The sequence below is a fragment of the Capra hircus genome, chromosome 5 (genome assembly GCF_001704415.2).
Source record: "Capra hircus breed San Clemente chromosome 5, ASM170441v1, whole genome shotgun sequence".
Classification (NCBI taxonomy): Eukaryota; Metazoa; Chordata; class Mammalia; order Artiodactyla; family Bovidae; genus Capra; species Capra hircus.
The window spans coordinates 66287975-66308294 of NC_030812.1; the positions used below are offsets into that span (position 1 = coordinate 66287975).

General features: G+C 40.7%; 1 protein-coding gene across 1 annotated transcript; it reads left to right on the top strand.

The window, feature by feature from the left end:
• HSP90B1 (heat shock protein 90 beta family member 1) lies at positions 50-18537 on the top strand. Its single transcript, XM_018048184.1, has 18 exons — positions 50-279; positions 1258-1360; positions 2046-2187; positions 2952-3068; positions 4113-4444; positions 9206-9317; positions 9545-9664; positions 11037-11153; positions 13152-13289; positions 13379-13456; positions 13590-13655; positions 13958-14227; positions 14493-14738; positions 15231-15367; positions 16689-16767; positions 16855-17010; positions 17285-17407; positions 18234-18537. The coding sequence occupies exons 1-18, from the start codon at positions 231-233 to the stop codon at positions 18261-18263; spliced, it is 2415 nt and encodes an 804-aa protein (XP_017903673.1). The 5' UTR covers positions 50-230; the 3' UTR covers positions 18264-18537.

Here is a 20320-nt window from a genome sequence, read left to right on the forward strand (position 1 = left end):
CCCAACGAGTCCCCATTGGGTACAACGGGTGCGTGGTGCGGCACGATTGGTGGGTTCGTGTTTCCCGTCCCCCGCCCGCGAGAAGTGGGGGTGAAAAGCGGCCGGACCTGCTCGGGGGGTAGTGGGCGGATCGCGCGGCTTGAGGTGTAAGCCTCGGAACTCCGGCGTAGGAGGGGGGCGGAGGCGGCTCCTGAGCTCAAAGGGGACTTGAGACTCACCGGCCGTGCGCCATGAGGGTCCTGTGGGTGCTGGGCCTCTGCTGCGTCCTGCTGACCTTCGGTGAGTGATCCTGGAGGAGCGGGCACCCCGGGACGCCCCCCCCCCCCTCAAGCGCGGCTTCTTCTCGAAGGTTCTGGGGGCGTTGAGCCTGGGAGGAGGGGATAACAGGGTTAGGGTTTGAGCAGATGGGGTGTCCATCGCTCTTCCTCGAAAGAGGTTTGGCGGATTTCCTTTTCTGTCACCTTCTGGAAGCATAAAAGGGGCCCGGAGTCGTTTAAATCCCTTAAGATCTGGTATCCGCTCCTAGCAGTCTCAGCTTCCTCGGGGTGGGGCCTCCCTCGGGCTCGCGCCCCCTAAGAGCATCGCTTGTGCCTTTTCCGGAGGACTTTTGTCAGACGCCGCAACCTTTGATCATCAGAGTTTGAGGGCACCCCCCCCACCCCTAGTCTCCTCGCCAACGCGTTTCCTTTCTTAGCTGCTGGGCTTGGAGCGTGGGGCCCTGGGGCAGCAGACCGGCAGTGTCAGCGATTTGATTCACTTTTACTCTAGCTCCTTAAGGTCCTAAAATCTCTTATCATGTTCCCTTTCTCAGGCCCCTGGGGCCAATTTCAGTTCTCCTCGCTAGAGGTTCCACAAACCCATTTTGCTTTCTGACCTGTGATATTGAAGGCCTAAGTTTTGGCATGGTCAATTTGGAGGCCTTGTCTCGGCCTGCGCGCAACACGTGTGAATGTAGAAAAGACCTGGTATCAAGTCGGCTAAACAGTATTTATAAAGGATCCTGGGGCTACCCTTTTAGAGGTGATGGACGCTTCCATCTCCTGAGGTACCTCAGTGTCTGAACTGAAATAAGAAATATGCCGACTTGGGTTTACATCGGTTATTTAAACTAGTGGATCCGTTCTTCCATCGCCGGCTCCAGTATTTACCAAGTGAATTTTGCAACCCCTATCCTGGCCCTGTTCCATCTTGCCACTTCATGAGAAGTACATGAAGCAACGATGTGTGAAAGTTTTCTGATGTTAAATCTTCCTTCAGGGTCAGTGCGGGCTGACGATGAAGTGGATGTGGATGGGACAGTGGAAGAAGATCTGGGTAAAAGTAGAGAAGGCTCAAGGACAGATGATGAAGTAGTACAGAGGTTTGTGTTCTTCTGAAGCTATACATATAACCCCTTGGGAACCTGGAAGGAAGTAGCTTCTTTGTATCTCTTCTCCAAAGGCCCAGAAGTACTCTGAATTTAAATAGGTGAAAAATAAAGCCCTTAGGGGTAGCAACTGTGTGCATACATAGTATCTCCTGACTTTGCCCCTAAGAATGACTGGTCAGAATAAGATGAATTAATCCCCTTGAAAACTATTTTGATAACTATTTCAGAACACTAGCAGGATAGCCTTGCTAAGATCTTAAAAAAGACTGGTTGTATACTCAGTAAGTGTGTACACTTTGTAATTTAAAAAATTTATGTCTGTTGAGCAATGTTTTCATTCAGCCTTTTAGGGCTTAAAACTTTGTAGACCCTTAGAAGCCAGAGTCTCCCCGGCATGTGTCCCATGTGAGGGGAATAGAAATGTGTGTGACTTTGCTTTATAGCAGAGGAAAGTTGGGTTCACTTTTCTGACAGTTTTAAGCATAGAGTATTTCCAGCTTGGTATTAAAAGTAACCTATCATTGTGGAAAAATAATAGTGAGATGGTAGGCTGGTAATATAAAGGTTTCCTTTTTATCCTTTCAACCCTTAAGACCATTGTGCTTTCATCACAGATGCTGTATTTTTGGAAGGAACTAAGTAATGCAGTATTAGTTGATCAAATTTTTTTCCTCAGAGAGGAAGAAGCTATTCAGTTGGATGGATTAAATGCATCCCAAATAAGAGAACTCAGAGAGAAATCAGAAAAGTTTGCCTTCCAAGCTGAAGTTAACAGAATGATGAAACTCATCATCAATTCATTGTATAAAAATAAAGAGGTAAGCAGCCCGTGGTTATGATGTTATTTTGTTTCTGTATGGGAGCTAACTTGATGACTTTCACAGTTAATGTGCTTTGTTGCTGTTTAATTGTGTAGTCCCTAAGCCATGTGTGACTCTTTGTGACCTACCAGGCTCCTCTGTCCATGGGATTTCCCAGGCAAAAATGCTGGAGTGGGTTGCCATTTCCTTCTCCAGGGAATCTTCCTGACCCAGGAATCAAACCTGTAACTCCTGCCTTGGAGGCAGATTTCTTTACCACTGAACTACCAGGAAAGCCAATAGTTAATATTCTTACGTAATAGTAATTCCAAACAAATAGTTGTCAAAGTTTAAAGACCCAGCATGTGCACGAATGGCTACTAGATACCTATTTGTATTTGTGGGAAGGGGGAGAGACATTTTTCCATCTTTCTCCCTTTCCCCTCCAGTTGTGTTCATGGCCTGCTGAATAGTTGTGAGTCTTAAGGACATTCATACAAACTGAGCCTCAAGTATTGAATACATTAATAAGGTCACTAAGAAGGGAAATAGAGTAGTAACTACTCTAACCAGTTCAAGTGTTCCATATAGTTGTTCCAGTTCTTTGTGTAAAAAACTGTATCTCCTTTTACCAAGAGAGTAAAGCCACCCTTGTACCATAATAAGTCTAGTCCTTAAAGAGAGTTTTTTCAGAGTACAGAGGAGAAATGAATTTGACGTTAAGTTTGATGTCATGTATTTTGAGGCTAATCGAAGTGTGTATTAATCTGGCTTCCATTTAGATTTTCCTGCGAGAACTGATTTCAAATGCTTCTGATGCTTTAGATAAGATAAGACTAATATCACTGACTGATGAAACTGCTCTTGCTGGAAATGAGGAGTTGACAGTTAAAATTAAGGTAAGCTTAGAACAATTTTAAAGTAGAAAGAACTCTTAGAGATAGGGAATCCATTGTCAGTCAAGGTAGACTAGGTTAGGGGCAGTAACGGTTAACTACCAGACTGTCAGGGACTTAAATCAGGGGTCAGTCAAATATGGCCTGTGGGCCAAATCCAACCTGCTGCCTGTTTTTATAGATAAAGTTTTATTGGAACATAGCCATGCCCATTTGTGAAATATCTGTGACTGCTTTTGACAGAGACCATACGGCCTGCAAAGCCTAAGATACTCTCTGGTTCTTTTCCAGAAAAAATTTGCCAACCCCTGGCTTAAGTCATTAATCACAGGCTGCCTTGGGGCCTCTGCTTTGCATCATCCTCACCCTAGGACACAAGCTGATGGAGCAGCTGCCATCTGGAGTGTAGCTGGTTGTCATGGTGCAAAGAAAGCTTGGTGGGTCTCACACCAGTTAAAGGCTCCAGCCTGAAAGCCATGCTTTTGATTCCCACTTGTAACTCATTAGCCAGAACTTGTCACATGGCCTTAACCAACTATCAGTGAGGGAAATACATTCTGGTAATATTTCTGGAAGGCAGAGAGCTGGGAATATTTAGTGAAGAACATTGATTCCCACAGATTACAAAGACAGAAAAGACAGAAATCATTTAAGTTTCAGATCCTTTTATCTTCTATCAGTGAAATAGAGAAAACATAAAATTTTATTTTTCTTGATTTTTTTTTTTTCCCCTTAAATAACTTGTTCTGTTTAGGTCTATCTCTGCCCATTGACATTTAGACTGGTCCTTGCCCTCTTACATTGATCGATACTTTATCAAATACACTAAACTTAAAATTCTTCTCTGTAAAGAAAGATGTTTGTACTTAAGGTGTATGCTTTTTGAAAAGACCATAAAACACTTCTGAAGGAGGGAAGGAGTTCAGGTTTTTTTCTGTATTGGGATTGATGTGCTTCAAAGCTGATAGCTTCTCAGCATATAGCTGAGTGTTTCCTTTCCATATTGTGAGTATTAAGCAAGTATAATTGTCTTGTTCTTGGTTTTAGTGTGATAAGGAGAAGAACCTGCTCCACGTCACAGACACTGGTGTAGGAATGACCCGGGAGGAGTTAGTGAAAAACCTTGGCACCATAGCCAAGTCTGGGACAAGTGAGTTTTTAAACAAAATGACTGAGGCACAAGAAGATGGCCAGTCAACGTCAGAACTGATCGGTCAGTTTGGTGTTGGTTTCTATTCTGCCTTCCTTGTGGCAGATAAAGTTATTGTCACATCGAAACACAACAATGACACTCAGCACATCTGGGAGTCCGACTCCAATGAATTTTCTGTAATCGCTGACCCCAGAGGAAACACTCTCGGACGGGGAACAACCATTACGTGAGTATTACTCACTCCTAATGAGAATTAATAGCCATAGCCAGGCTCTGGACTCTCCCATTCTAGCTCTCTGAGCCAATGGCCTATTCTGAGCCTTAATTTCTTTGCCTGTAAAAATGAGGAATGTGAGACCAGTTCTCATCACATTAAGTGTTTTGAGACCTTGGTAAGGACCAGACCCAGAGTTATGGTGGCTGCTGTCAATGGAGGGCATCAAGTAGGAAGGGTTAGCTCTTCCGGCTGAAGGCACATCAGAGGACTCAGCCAGGTGGCTTCTCCGTTTTCCAGGGAAGCAGGACTCAGAAAAGTGGTGGCAGTCTGAGGAGCATTGTGGATAAGGGCATGGCAATACAATGTGTTGACAAGATTCAAGGGATGCATTTCAGGCAGTGGCAGTTACTCATTGAAATTGTAATGAAGTTTTTAAAGTTTTCTGAAGGTGGTGTGGAGGATGGCAGGGCCAGTTGAGAAGAGACTCTCAGTAACCTGGGTAACTGTTGAAAATATTCAAGATTGTAACTAGGGTTGGGGGCGGTTTAGAGAGAACAGGTACAGATAAAGGACTTGAAAGAGAGTAATGAAAATTCTCTGGAAGAAAATATCTCACTGGAGGATAGTTAGATCTTGCCTGGTGGCTCAGATGGTAAAGAATCTGCCTGCAATGCCGAGACCCTTGTTCATTCCCTGGGTTGGGAAGATCCTCTGGAGAGGGAATGGCTACCCATTCCAGTATTCTTGCCTAGAGAATCCCATGGACCAAGGAGCCAGGCAGGCTGCAGTCCATGAGGTTGCAAAGGGTCAGACATGAGTGAGGAGAGTTACAAGTCATCGAATTTGAAGTGGAATTTAAGTCGCCACCTTTGTGGGACCAGGGGCACTGCATTGAGTTACAAGGGCTTCTCTTATTGTGGAGCACAGGCTCTCAAGCACGTGGGCTCAGTGGTTGCCATGCATGGGCTTCTCTTGTTGCAGTGCATGGGCTTTCTAGTTACTTAGTTGCCCCAAGGCGTTTGGGATCTGATCTGAGTTCCCCGGTTCAGTTCAGTCGCTCAGTCGTGTCTGACCCTCTGCGACCCCATGAATCGCAGCACTCCAGGCCTCCCTGTCCATCACCAACTCCCGGAGTTCACTCAGACTGACATCCATCGAGTCGGTGATGCCATCCAGCCATCTCATCCTCTGTCGTCCCCTTTTCCTCCTGCCCCCAACCAGGGTTCAAACCCGTATCCCCTGCAGTAGAAGCTTGGAGTCTTAATCACTGGGCCTCCAGGGAAATCCCAAGCCAGTAACTATTGTTGGTGTAAACAAGGCAAATCTTAGGCCCAGTATCTCCCGGTGCTTACAGCACTGTGAAGTGTGAAGCAGACAGGAGACAGGACAGCTTTCTTGCTTTTGGTTTTTTTTCTCATTATAGAGATAAAGAAATTCCAATTAGAAGTCAGTTGACTTACCCAGTTCTGCCAACAGCCCTGCTTTTTCCTTTTTTTCTTAATTCAGTTTAAAATTGTCTCAGTATAACTGATTTTTAAATATGCAGGTCGGAAACAAACATATATCTTATCATTTCAACGTTTTCTTCATCCCAGAAGACATTTTTTGCCTTCACTGTCACAAATTTTCCTTTAATAAAAACTAGACAACTGCATTTTAGTATTTTTACTAATTTTTCATTCTAAACTTACTTTTCCCTCCCTTTGTTATTAACATTCACATATCCTGATCTCTTAAGGAGGCATCACTGATGGTTATACCCAAGTGCCCTCTCTGTTAGGTGGTAGGAGAATACAGGTAAATCACATCTCTTAACTAGAAAGATAGAAAATGATGTCCCAAGAGGTGTTCATGTCTTGTGTTGCTAAGAGACAGGTGAGATGTATAGATACAAGTTCCACACGAGCAAACATTTTGTTGATACTCCATTCCCCGTGGCTAATGTATGACTGGCAGATATTTGTATGAATGGATAAGGGTCATCAGGACAGTTTTCATGAAGTAGTATGGATGGTTGGTCAGTAAATGAAACTTTACAACAAGTTCTCCTTTCCTTGGGCAAAATTGCCTTTTTTCTTCAAGGCCTACCCCACCAATTCACTCAGTGGATACTTGCTATTAACTTGCTATTAGCAGTCTATTAACTGCTAGAGTTTAGGGCTGCAGTGGAGAGTAAGACAGTGGCTGTTCCTCCTTTCACATGGCTCATTCAACTAAGAAAGAAAACACATGAAATAATTTCAGAAGAGCAAATGCCAGAAAGGAAGCTAAGGGAAAACCCCCTTATCAGAAGGTCTTTCTGAAATGGTTTTGAGTTAGGGTCAGACGTTCTAGGCAGCAAGCACTGCACATTGGACAGTTTCAGAGGCACATTTGAGGAACTGAAGGTCTAGAATGGCCAAAGGGGAAAGAGCAAAGGCAAAGAAGTAGCAAGGTCAAGATCTTGCCCTACCTACAAGTTACTTCATCTTAATATTGGACCAGTAAAGTGGAGGCTGTCAGACAATTGTTCCCTCCCTACTCCTGTTCTTACCCTTAATGAGCCACCACTTAGGGGAGATTTAGTGAAGCATAAATGAGATCATGAAATCAGCATCTTGTAAATGCTAACATAAAATGGCTTCTGCCCCTCCTCCTATCATGAAGGGCGTATTCTACATTTCTCCCTAAAGCTAGTCACTGCTTCTTATCTGTTGTCTCTCACGCCATCTCCTCAGAGATGAGAGAATTAATTACTAGTGCGTCTTTTAAAGTCAGCCTTTGCTGAACACCTTCCTCTTTGCCATCAAAGTGTAAATGTATTGAAGTCTCTCTAGGAGAAGGAGGGGGCAGGCAGGTGATGCACCATTCTGCTGTCAGGCACGTGCTCTCCCGTTTTCTTTCCTACTGTTGGGTGTTTCGAAAAAGCATACTTGCCTTTGCTGCTACTTCACCTTCTGTTCCCCCCTCAGCCCATGGTATTTTGACTTTATCCACCACTTTTCCATGGAAATAAATTACCAGTATTCCTTGTTGCTAAATCCAGTGGCTTCAGGCTTATTTTAGTTGCTGTGATCCCCAGCAATAGCTTCTCTTTCTCTCTTTTGTTTTTTTTGGAGTTTTTCTTTTGTGTTTTCTACAGAATTTGCATTTTACTGCTCACTCCTTAAGACAATCCACTCAGTACCCAGCATCATTTTTTTTTTTTAATTTCCTTTGCCTGTTTCTTAAATGTTGATGGTCTCTTTTCTTCAGAAGTTCACTTTTAGCCCTCTATATGTCCTGTGTCCATCATGCAGTCTTAACCACTGTTGTGGATTCAGACTCTGGCTCCTTCTCCGGCTTCTCTAATCTATATTTTTAGCCAAGATCAGGAGTCAGCAGACTTTTAATTAAAGAGTCAGCTAGTAAATATTTTCAGCTCATGAACATGTCAGAACTCTCCTATCCATAGTTTGAAAGCAGTCATAGACAGTATATGATGAGGTTGTGTCCTGATGAAATTTCTTGTTGCTGGAAACTCCTATACGCTTTTTGAGGCAAGGAGGGGACCATGGATTCTCCTTTTTTTTTTTTTTTAATTCTCCATTTTTATTGGGAGCACAAATATCAAGATATGGGCTACCCACTGTGTTTGAGAGTATGATGTGGCTGTTATTTTTGGTGGGTGGAGGAGATGTTTGCAGAAAGGGTGGTAAGGAAGAAGAGGAAGCAGTGCTGCAGTTTTCGGTACTAAAATTATAATCTCAGTCAGTGCTGTTCCTGATAGAACTTTCTGTGGTAGACATGGTCGTTCATTACTCCGTCCAGTATGGCAGCTACTTACCACATGTGACTGTTGACTTGGAATGTGGCGATTTAACTAAAGAACTGACTTTAACTGTTATGACTATAACTGACTATAACTGACTTTTAACTATTAACAAATAATCACATGTAACAGGTGGGTGGCTCCTGTTTTGTCTAGTGCAAATAAACAGTAGTTCAGATTAATGTTCTAGCTATTATTTTAAAATAAATTCATTTATTTATTTTTGACTGTGCTGGGTCTTTGTTGCTGCGCAGGCTTTTCTGTAGTTGCGGTGAACAGGGTCTACTAGTCATGGTGCGTGGGCTTCTCATTGCTGTGGCTTCTCTTGTTGTAGAACATGGGCTCTAGGACACGTGGGCTCAGTAGTTGCAGCGCCCAGGCTCTGGAGCACCGGATCAATAGTAGTGATGTACAGGCTTAGTTGTTCCACGGCATGTGGGATCTTCCTGGATCAGGGATCAAAACCATGACTGTTGCGTTGGCATGTGAATTCTTTACTGCGGAGCCATCAGAGATGCCCTCTAGCTTTTTCTTAAGGAACGTGTTTTTATTAGGGGTTAACTGTCTATAGTATGTAATCAGTTGATTTCCAGGGAAGCTAGTAGAATGTGTATGATTCTACTTTTCTCCAGAATATTGCAGCAACTTCCCACCTTCAGCTAGCTTAAGATTTCTGTTCTTCAGATGAAAAAAAATCCAGCACATTGAGGAGGTTGGAAACCTTTTCATTTTTTGCTTATAATGAAGAATGTTTTCCACATGAGGGAGGGAGTGCAAAAAAGATTCTTCCTTTTACTATACCCATATTTGGTATATTTAGCTCACAAACCTTTATTGGTGATAAGAGTTCTTAACATGAATAATGGGGACTTTGTGGGTTATGCACAGTTGGCTATTATAGTCAAATGAATATTTACACAAATTTATAATCAGCACTTTCAAATAATGGCGTGTCTCTAAATGTCTTATTTTCCTTGCAGCCTTGTTTTAAAAGAAGAAGCATCTGATTACCTTGAATTGGATACAATTAAAAACCTCGTGAAAAAATATTCACAGTTCATAAACTTTCCTATTTATGTATGGAGCAGCAAGGTAAATTTATATGAATAAAGTTTATATATCTATATTACCTTGGACATATTTAAATATTTAACACATAAAGAATGAAGATTAAATGTGGTTCTTCTAATGCAGGATACTTAGTATTTTCTTACTGAAGACTATTTTTTTGAGCTGTAATTTTGTTTCATATCCTATAGAATAAAATCAAGAATTATGAAACATTAGCTTAACCATCATTCTATTTTCTACATAAACAGACTGAAACGGTTGAGGAACCTGCCGAAGAAGAAGAAGCAGCAAAAGAAGATAAAGAAGAATCTGATGATGAAGCTGCCGTAGAAGAAGAAGAAGACGAAAAGAAACCAAAAACTAAAAAAGTAAGCCCGGTTCATCCTCCTACTTAAAATATTGTTTAGGTTATAAGGTACCCGATTCCTAGGAAAAGGGGTAAGATTTCTTGTTGCAGGAGAGGGGTTTGGGTTTGAGGAAGGTGGCCAAAAGATACAGACTTCCAGTTATAAATGAGCGCTAGGGATGTAAGATAGTGTGGTGGAGCCAACACTGGTCTGTGATGTATGGAAAAGCTGTCAAGAGTCTTAATTCTGGAGAGTTCTCATTATAAGGAGATTTTTTTTCTTTTGGTCCATTTCTTAAAATTGTTTATTCTTTTATTCTCATCTATATGAGATGATGGAGGTTAGCTTACTATGGTCATCATTTTCACAATATGTGTAAACCTTTATGTTGTACACCTGCAACTCGTATAGTAATGATCTCAATTGTATCTCGATAAAACCGAGGCAGGGGAGCGGGGAGAACAAAGGTGGAAAATGTTTTTTAGATTATGTTAGAAAAAACACAGAAACCCAGGTATGCACAGAGTGATGGAAGCTTCAGTTCTTCATGATCTTATTTTTTCAAGGAGTCTGCAGGCCCAGCTTTTAAAATCCAAGCTGTTTGTGTGTGTTTTCTCTCCCTAGAAAATTTTAAGTAGCAAATGCAAATCATTTTTATGAATAGTTCTCTGACTTCTATATATTGCCCAGGACTGGTGGCTTATGATAAAAGTTTTGAATTTTAAAATCTTGAAATCTTTTTGCATCTTTTGTCACCTAGATATGAACTATTAAATTGATTCTCTGGTCTGTTCAGGTAGCAGAGTAGGTAGAAGTAATGGTGAATTTTGAGAAATATATAAGATGTTGGATTTCTGTACATCATGAAATAGAAATACATAATATGTATATCCTTATAACCTCAAAACATATATTCAAGAAATAACATTTTAGCTAGTTAAAAATAACTGAAAAAAATCTTAATTGGATTGTTACCAATTATTATGATAACCATTTGCCTTTGTTGTATTAAATATCAGTCTTAAATATTTAGAAAGATACTTAAAAACATTTTTTTTTGTTTTGTTTCTACTTTTAAATATTTATTTATTTATTTGGCTGTTATGGGTCTCAGTTGTGGAGCCCAGGCTTAGTTACTTCATGGCATGTGGGATCTTCCCAGACCAGGATCAAACCAGTGTTCCTTGAATTGCAAGGCAGATTCTTAACCACTGGACCACCAGAGAAGCCCTTTAAAAAAAATTTTGATCCATTTGGCAGGAACTATATTATAATAGAGATACCCTATATTAATATTATTTTGAAATGTTCTAAAGCTGTAGTTATTGTAGTATAACTATTGATACCATTGGTGTACCTGTTAGGAGAAACTAATCAAATACTGTAACTTCAGGTTGAAAAAACTGTCTGGGATTGGGAACTGATGAATGATATCAAACCCATATGGCAGAGACCATCGAAAGAAGTAGAGGAGGATGAATACAAAGCTTTCTACAAATCATTTTCAAAGGTAAATGTTATTTTAAAATAATGTGATAAGAAAACATCCCTATATCAAAAATAGGTTTAAAAACAGGTTTATAACTATTTCAGCACAACCAGTTTCCTTTTTAATCCTGTGTGTTTTATATTATGCACTAAAAACTTTACTCTGAGATGAAATTTATAGGCTTCCAGACTGGCACCCCACTCCAGTACTCTTGCCTGGAAAATCCCATGGACGGAGGAGCCTGGTAGGCTGCAGTCCATGGGGTCGCTAGGAGTCGGACACGACTGAGCGACTTCACTTTCACTTTTCACTTTCATACATTGGAGAAGGAAATGGCAGCCTACTCCCGTGTTCTTGCCTGGAGAATACCAGGAATGGGGGAGCCTGATGGGCCGCTGTCTCGGGGGTCGCACAGAGTCGGACATGACTGAAGCAACCTGGCAGCAGCAGCAGCAGACTAGATCACCAAGGGTCTATGCTACAAAAATGATTAAGAACCACTTACGTCAGTAGATGCTTGACTTTCGCTACAGAACCTATAAGGCATAAAATCATGCTATTGAATGGCTTTTATCATAATCTTAAAGGCTTGTTTACAACGTCAAACATTTATTTTGAGGCCATGCCTAGAAATGATGACTGAATCTGTTGCCCTGCCTTTTTTTTTTAAACTGATCATTTCTTATAACTCTTAGAATCTAAAACTAGCTTTGACCAAGATGGTTTCAAGTTAATGTTTTCTCAAACAGCATTTTGTACAAATAGAACAATTTAATGAACTTAGCATGGCTAGAGAAAACTCTGTCCTTCATGCAGTGTTAACCACTGTTGTAGATTCAGGCTCCAGCTCCTTCTCGGGGTTCTCTAATCTATATTTTTAGCCTAGATCAGGAATCAGCAGACCTTTAGTTAAAGAGTCAGCTAGTAAATATTTTCAGCTCATGAACTATAGGATCTGTGACATGTCAGAACTCTCCTATCCGTAGTTTGAAAGCAGCCATAGACAGTATATGATGAGGTTGTGTCCTGATGAAATTTCTTGTGAGTGGCAACCAGAGTTTGCCAACCCCTGGTCTAGATCTCGCTACTGGACTCTGATTGTTCTTTATTCTTTATTCCATCTGCTGATTTGTTACTTAACCTTTGTTTCCCTTACGATAACATCCAACTACTCTTTAAGCTTTACCTCTAAAACCTTTGCCTTGCTTCTGCCTCCTTTTTCATTCTCATGTAACCTAAAATCCTAGCGTATATAGAGGTACTTTCATCTTAACAGCTATATTAGAAATATGTGAGCACTGTGTGATTATAAGTCTTTTAGAGGCTACATTAAAAAAAAAATTGAAACAGGCCAAGTTAACTTTTAATAGTATATATATTTTTTAACCCAGTATATCCAATAGTATTTCAACAGGTAATCAATACAAAAAATTGATCCTTTTTGGTTTTTTGTTTGATAGGGATTTTTTGTGGGATATTTGTTGGTGCTACATTATCAAAGTCTGATGTATGTCTTACACTGACCAACACATCTCAGTGTGGACTAGCTACATTTCAGGTGCTCAGTATGGATAATACAGGAATTTTCTGTCTTTACATACCTCTAGGATCCACTGCTGCAGTCCAAGTTTCTTAGAAGAAATCTGTTGCTGAGTACTTTTTTATTTGAACAGTACACTCACGAAATTTCTTATGTCATTTTGTCATTTAGACAAGATGGTGGTTTTCCTGCCCTATCCTAACACGTGTGTAGAACCTAGACTCAGCCATCCTTCCCAGGGGTAGGCAATAGAGAAACGTTATTGACAGCCACATCAGAAGAGCCGTGTCCAGCCAGTTAGAAGTGCAGTCTTAACTGTTTCTTCTTCCCTCTTTGCCTTCCTCTCCCCTTCACTTTTTTGGTAAAGGAACTTTTTTGTTAGTTGACTATTAAACTGCACGTGTACCACACCCTATGTTGCTTACTTTGCACTGCCTTTTCCTTGTGGCTTTTGAATGACCAAGATACCAACTTTCTAGGAAAGCGATGACCCCATGGCATATATCCACTTTACTGCTGAAGGGGAAGTTACCTTCAAGTCAATTTTATTCGTACCCACATCTGCCCCACGTGGTCTGTTTGATGAATATGGATCCAAGAAGAGCGATTACATTAAGGTGAGTTTTTAAATAGTACAAACTGAGTTTAAAATTTGGAAGCATGATTTCCAGAAAGTGACCTTTGGTTTTTTTGGTCTCCACTTTAGCTGTATGTGCGCCGAGTATTCATCACAGACGATTTCCATGATATGATGCCCAAGTACCTGAATTTTGTCAAGGGTGTTGTAAGTATCTGGAGGTTATTCGGGGAAGAGGGGAGTAGAGTGGGGGTCTGAAAGTGGGGTTTTTTTTGGTCGGTTGGTTGGTTTTGTTTTTCTCTGATGTTTGTATTGCCCGCTGAACTTTTGCTGTCTGCAGGTGGACTCGGATGATCTCCCCTTGAATGTTTCCCGTGAGACTCTTCAGCAACATAAACTGCTTAAGGTGAGTGCCTTAAAAATGTTCAAACATAGAAGTTGAAAGAGCTGTCCAGTGAGCACCCATATATATGTACCATCTGGTCTTAAGTTAGAATATAAACATGAAAGCAATCTTGTAACTGTTGCCACTGACAACTTAAGTTTCCATTCAGTCTGACACAGGAATACTTGGCCATCCCCTGCCCCCTTGATAAATACCAGTGTCTTTGTATCTTTCTCCACTACTCCCCTGCTACCTTACATAGTGTAGGTTCTCAAAAGTTTGTGGTGAAGTTCTCTAATGAGTTATTCTATCGTTTTGTTTAGGTGATTAGAAAGAAGCTTGTCCGTAAAACTCTGGACATGATCAAAAAGATTGCTGATGAAAAATACAATGATACTTTTTGGAAAGAATTTGGTACCAACATCAAGCTTGGTGTGATAGAAGATCACTCAAATCGAACACGTCTTGCCAAACTTCTTAGATTCCAATCTTCTCATCATCCAAGTGACATGACTAGTCTAGACCAGTATGTGGAAAGAATGAAGGAGAAGCAGGACAAAATCTACTTCATGGCTGGGGCCAGCAGGAAAGAGGTGAGAAAACTTCGACTGATCTGCTATGTAGCTAGGGATTGATTTATAGCCAACTCTTGAGAGAGAAAAAAAGGAAAATTTGTAAAATGAAAGAGTTCTGAGACCTGGTCAGTCACTGACAGGAAAAAAGTCATTTATATTCTCTGCATCTCAATTCCCCACCCATAAAACGGGATTGTTGATACTCTGTAAACGTACCTACTTGGATGAAGAAAACATACTAAGGCCAAACTGGAAATTTGTGTTACTTCTTTCAATTTTGTAGGCCGAATCTTCTCCCTTTGTTGAGCGACTTCTGAAAAAGGGCTATGAAGTGATTTATCTCACAGAACCTGTGGACGAATACTGCATTCAGGCTCTTCCCGAGTTCGATGGGAAGAGGTTCCAGAATGTTGCCAAAGAAGGAGTGAAGTTTGATGAAAGTGAGAAAAGTAAGGAGAGTCGTGAAGCAGTTGAGAAAGAATTTGAGCCTCTGCTAAACTGGATGAAAGATAAAGCCCTCAAGGACAAGGTATTCTAGAAATTAGAAACACTGAAAATTTTAGCATCTGTGTATTGTTCTGTTAGCAAATTAAACTTTGTAACTGGTTACTTTTGTAGTCATTAAAAGTTACACAGAACACTTAATACTGTTACATTATTGGGAGGACAAGCTTAAAATTGAGCTGAAGAATTACAGGGATATGTGATTATTCTGTATGTAGGTACTTTTTTTTCCTTTGTAACTGAAAGTTTTTCATAATTTAATATTGTTTTTACAATAGCTTAAAATTTTACAGGTTAAACTTAAGTTTTTGTTTTTGAAAGTTTGTGTTTAAGTATTTGTGACTAAGAAATTCAGTTATGAAATGATAGTTTTCCTAAGAATCTAATGAGAGGTACTTTTCTGATCTGCCTGTTTGTGATCTTAAGTGATGAGTCCGTAAGGAGTTGAAATGCAATTACTTGACAACCTTTACTGTTGATATTTAGAGATAACTAACTTTCGCTTTCTCCTCCAAAGATCGAGAAGGCTGTGGTGTCTCAGCGCCTGACAGAATCTCCATGTGCTCTGGTAGCCAGCCAGTACGGGTGGTCTGGCAACATGGAAAGGATCATGAAAGCCCAGGCATACCAGACAGGCAAGGACATCTCAACCAAGTAAGCATCCTCAGGGAAGACCCTGCCAGGATGTAAGCTCTCGCCCAGCCTCCTATTAGAAGATAACACAGCTTCTGCACAAAGAACTAATGGGTTTTAAGTGTCTACCACCCTCCATTATAGAGAAGTTGACAATATGATCAGATTACTAAAGAAAAGGTTTTGCACTTGTGGTTTATATTTAGTATTTTATATATAGATGGAAATTTTCTTATCTGTTACATATAATGTCTTTCAGCATTAGATTTTCTGCTTGGCCTAGTATCTGGACTGCCTTTTCAAATAATAGTTAAAGATGAAGTTAATGACAGTTATATTTCTTAAATGAGTTAAATCCTTTTTAATTACCCCTTCTACCACCAAGTAGTCTCCACTAAATACAGGGTAGAAGATGCACAACCAGCAATTGAACTCAAGGACCAAGTACTGGAGGTACACTAGGTCTTTGGTACCCTTTATTTTTAAGAAATATGTATTTCAGGTTTATATTTGAATGTAACAACAATAGTTTTGAAAATGACTTCTTCCTTGCTTTTATTCTCTCTTCTACCTGGACTATCTTCTTACTAGCTACCTATTGTCACACTTTTTTTCCCCAAGCATAGCTTAAGGATTCTTCTCCTAAGTGTAGTTTACATTGTCATAATTCTATCCAATAAACATTTGAGCACCTAATGTGTCTATATACTGATGCTCTGCAGTAAACATCACTACTCTTTTTTGCAGTGTTCAGACTAGTCAGGATAGAGAAATCAAGGCATAATTCTGTAAGTCCTGTGTGTATGATAGGTATGCCAAGATGTAGGGAGAAGGGTTCCTTCTGTCCTCAGCCTGCAGCTGTAGGAAGGAGGGCAGTCATGGAGGACAGCTAGGACGCTAACAATGATGAAAGTACACCCAAAATGTATTGCCGCCAAGCTTAGTGAAAAGATGCCATTTTTCTTGGAACCATATTGGTTGAGGCATCATGGAGAAGGTGTTACTTGAGCAGCACCCAGAGCCTGTTCTGTTCCAGAACTCTGGGGAGACACAGCTGCAGTTATGATAGTGAATACATTAAGAGGGGATGAACAGGACATTAAATCAGTTCATCCACTCATCAAAAGACACTTGGGATTCATTAGTAAATAAAGCAGTTCTTCATTGTACTATTTGATCTAACCATGTACATTGCCCTTTAAAAGGGAAAGCATGATTTAACAATATATAAGCGTGTCTTGATTTTTAAAAAGTTATCTGTAATTATATGTTATACTAGAATATGGGAAATGTATGGACCCTCAAATTTGATTCGTTAACGTTCATTTTTACTCTGTAACAGTTATTATGCCAGCCAGAAGAAAACATTTGAAATTAACCCCAGACACCCACTGATTAGAGACATGCTTCGAAGAGTTAAGGTGAGCAATATCACGGCCTTACTCCTTTTAATTTGACTTCTTTGGACCCTTTAGTATTAATAAAGTGTGTGACTCCTTTCATTTCAGGAAGATGAAGATGACAAAACTGTTTTGGATCTTGCTGTAGTTTTGTTTGAAACAGCAACACTGCGGTCAGGGTATCTTTTACCAGACACTAAAGCATATGGAGACAGAATAGAAAGAATGCTTCGCCTCAGCTTAAACATCGACCCTGATGCAAAGGTTTGATGTAACTTACTGAATGTTTGAGTCCCGGTATCAGGCACTGTGCCAAAAATGAATAGAAATTTCCCCTTTTGCATCCATTTTCTTTCCTTGCCTGTCTCCCTTTGTTAGCGTGACTGTTAACTCTAATTATAGGGTTTCCTCTATAGTTTTGTAGTTAACAGAATTAACCGAAGTGAAGTTAATTATGATCTTACACATTTAAATGAACAAAATGAACACAGAGCCAAGGTGTTGGATGCATTGATGGGCTCATAAATGTTGCCCTTAGGTTGAAGAAGAACCCGAAGAAGAACCCGAGGAAACAACAGAGGACACCGCAGAAGACACAGAGCAGGACGAAGAGGAAGAGATGGACGCAGGAACAGATGAGGAAGAGCAGGAAACAGCAGAGGTAGAGCAAACGAAGAGGGGCCTTGCATCTGTAGTTCTTCAAAGTCAGAGCTATGGCCAGAGTCAGGAAATAGGCAAAGTAAAAAGCTGGGACAAATCACTTTTTTATTTAAAGCGTGTATTTTGATCCTCCCCACTGCCTTTACTTCCTTAGTTTAGCCATTCATTCTTTCTATTTTTGAACAGGGAAGGAGCCTAGGGAGGCAGGGACTGGCAGCTGCAACATTATTTAATCTTTTTATTGGCTGTGCTGGGGTTTTGCTGCTGTGCAGACTGTCTCTAGCTGTGGAGAGCAGGCGCTTATTCACCTCATCACAGTGGCTCCTCTTGTTGCACAGCAGGGGCTTCAGTAGTTGCAGCACATGGGCTTAGTAGCTAGGGCTTCTGGGCTCCAAAGCACAGACTCAACAGTTGCAGCTCAGCTGCTCTGTGGCATGTGGGATACTCCCAGCTCAGGAATCAAACCCGTGTCTCCTGCATTGGCAAATGGATTCTTTATTCCTGAACCACCTGGGGAAGCCCAGGCCATCCATTCTTGAGGTGTTTTTAAGCAGATTACTCCTTAGTCCACGGTGCTTCCATGTTCTTTGCCAGTTGCTTCTGCCTTACAGTAACATTAATCTATTTAAAATTTTTGATTGTTCAGGGACTATTGATCTTATTGGATTCTAGGTTATTTTGCAGATTAGCAAGCTGAGATTCTAGCCTATAGATCAGATAATGGAAACAGGCTGGATCTGTTTCCATTTTTTCCATACATGAACCTTCAGTGAGCAAAGGTTTGTTGTGCTAGTTTTTAATGTATTCTGATTTTTCTGTTTTCACAGAAATCTACAGCTGAAAAAGATGAACTGTAAATTATACCCTTGCCATTTGGATCCTGTGTGGAGAGGGAATGTGAAGTTTATTTCTTTTGGGAGAGACTTGTTTTGGATGTGTCCCCCTCCCCTACGCCCTCAGCCCCCTTCTCCTCCGCACTGTAAAATGTTGGGATTGTGGTCACAGGAAGAAGTGGGTTTTTTAGTTGAATTTTTTTTAACATTCCTCATGAATGTAAATTTGTACTATTTAACTGACTATTCTTGGTGTAAAATCTTGTCATGTGTATAAAAATAAAAAAGGTCCCAAATATCCAATGTCTTGCTTGTCTTTTTATAATTAATTGTGTAGAGCTCCCTGATAGTTGATTTTTCTTCCAGTTTTTTGGTGATATACAGCATAATGTCTTGACTTACGTACATCAGGAAATGATACAAGTAGTGAACATCCATCTTCTCATATAGATACAAAATAAAGTAGTTCTTAGATCCTATGTCCTGAGTTTTCTTCTTAGAAAAGTAATGCATACTTTAAAAAAGTGGCTTTTAAAATTACTCTTAAAAATCACTCATAGAAAGAAGGGACATACTCTTCTTTACAGAATTCCAAACAGTACATGTAGATGCTCCCCCTTACAGGAAATGGAGCTGAATCTTTTCCTTTTTGAAGGTAGGCTGAATTTAATGACTGTCTTCTAGAGTGTGGGAAGCGGGAAACAGTAACGCTAGAGCAGAGAACCTCAGCAGATGCTACCCTAATAACCAAGTGATTTCCTATCAGCCAGTGATGCCATGTACCCACTGACGTGTGAAGGAGGGTACTTCACCTCTGGTATTCTTCAAAAACAGCCTAACCTAGAATATGTGAGAAGTACTCCTTCAAACTTTTTAAGGTCAAAACCAAGGAAAGAAGCCTCGCAGGAGGAAACCAAGGAGATATGGCAACTAAATGTCATAGTAACCTGGATGGATGAAAGCTGGGGAAATCCAGAATCAGACCTAGTTCTGGCATGTGTGATCTATACCACGGTCATGTTACATGAGGGCATTCACGGAAATGGAGAGGGATTTGGGAACTCTGCTGTCTTGGCAGTTTTCCTATAAATCTAAACTTACTCCAAAAGAATCCAAACCCTAGAAATACTAACCTCTCACTAAGCACACATGGTCAATGTCATTTGTATTATCAGTTCAGTTGCTCAGTTGTGTCCGATTCTTTGCGACCCCATGAATCGCAGCACGCCAGGCCTCCCTGTCCATCACCAACTCCCAGAGTTCACTCAGACTCACATCCATCGAGTCAGTGATACCATCCAGCCATCTCATCCTCTGTCGTCCCCTTCTGCCCCCAATCCCTCCCAGCATCAAAGTCTTTTCCAATGAGTCAACTCTTCGCATCAGGTGGCCAGAGTACTGGAGTTTCAGCTTTAGCATCATTCCTTCCAAAGAAATCCCAGGGCTGATCTTCAGAATGGACTAGTTGGATCTTGCACTCCAAGGGACTCTCAAGAGTCTTCTCCAACCCCACAGTTCAAAAGCATCAGTTCTTTGGCACTCAGCTTTCTTCACAGTCCAACTCTCACATCCATACATGACTACTGGAAAAACCATAGCCTTGACTAGACGGACATTTGTTGACAAAGTAATGTCTGCTTTGGAATATGCTATCTAGGTTGGTCATAACTTTACTTCCAAGGAGTAAGTGTCTTAATTTCATGGCTGCAGTCACCAGCTGCAGTGATTTTGGAGCCCAAAAAAATAAAGTCTGACACTGTTTCCACTGTTTCCCCATCTATTTCCCATGAAGTGATGGGACCAGATGCCATGATCTTAGTTTTCTGAATGTTGAGCTTTAAGCCAACTTTTTCACTCTCCTCTTTCACTTTCATCAAGAGGCTTTTTAGTTCCTCTTCACTTTCTGCCATAAGGGTGGTGTCATCTGTATATCTGAGGTTATTGATATTTCTCCTGGCAATCTTGATTCCAGCTTGTGCTTCTTCCAGCCCAGCGTTTCTTATGATGTACTCTGCATAGAAGTTAAATAAGCAGGGTGACAATATACAGCCGTGACGTACTCCTTTTCCTATTTGGAACTG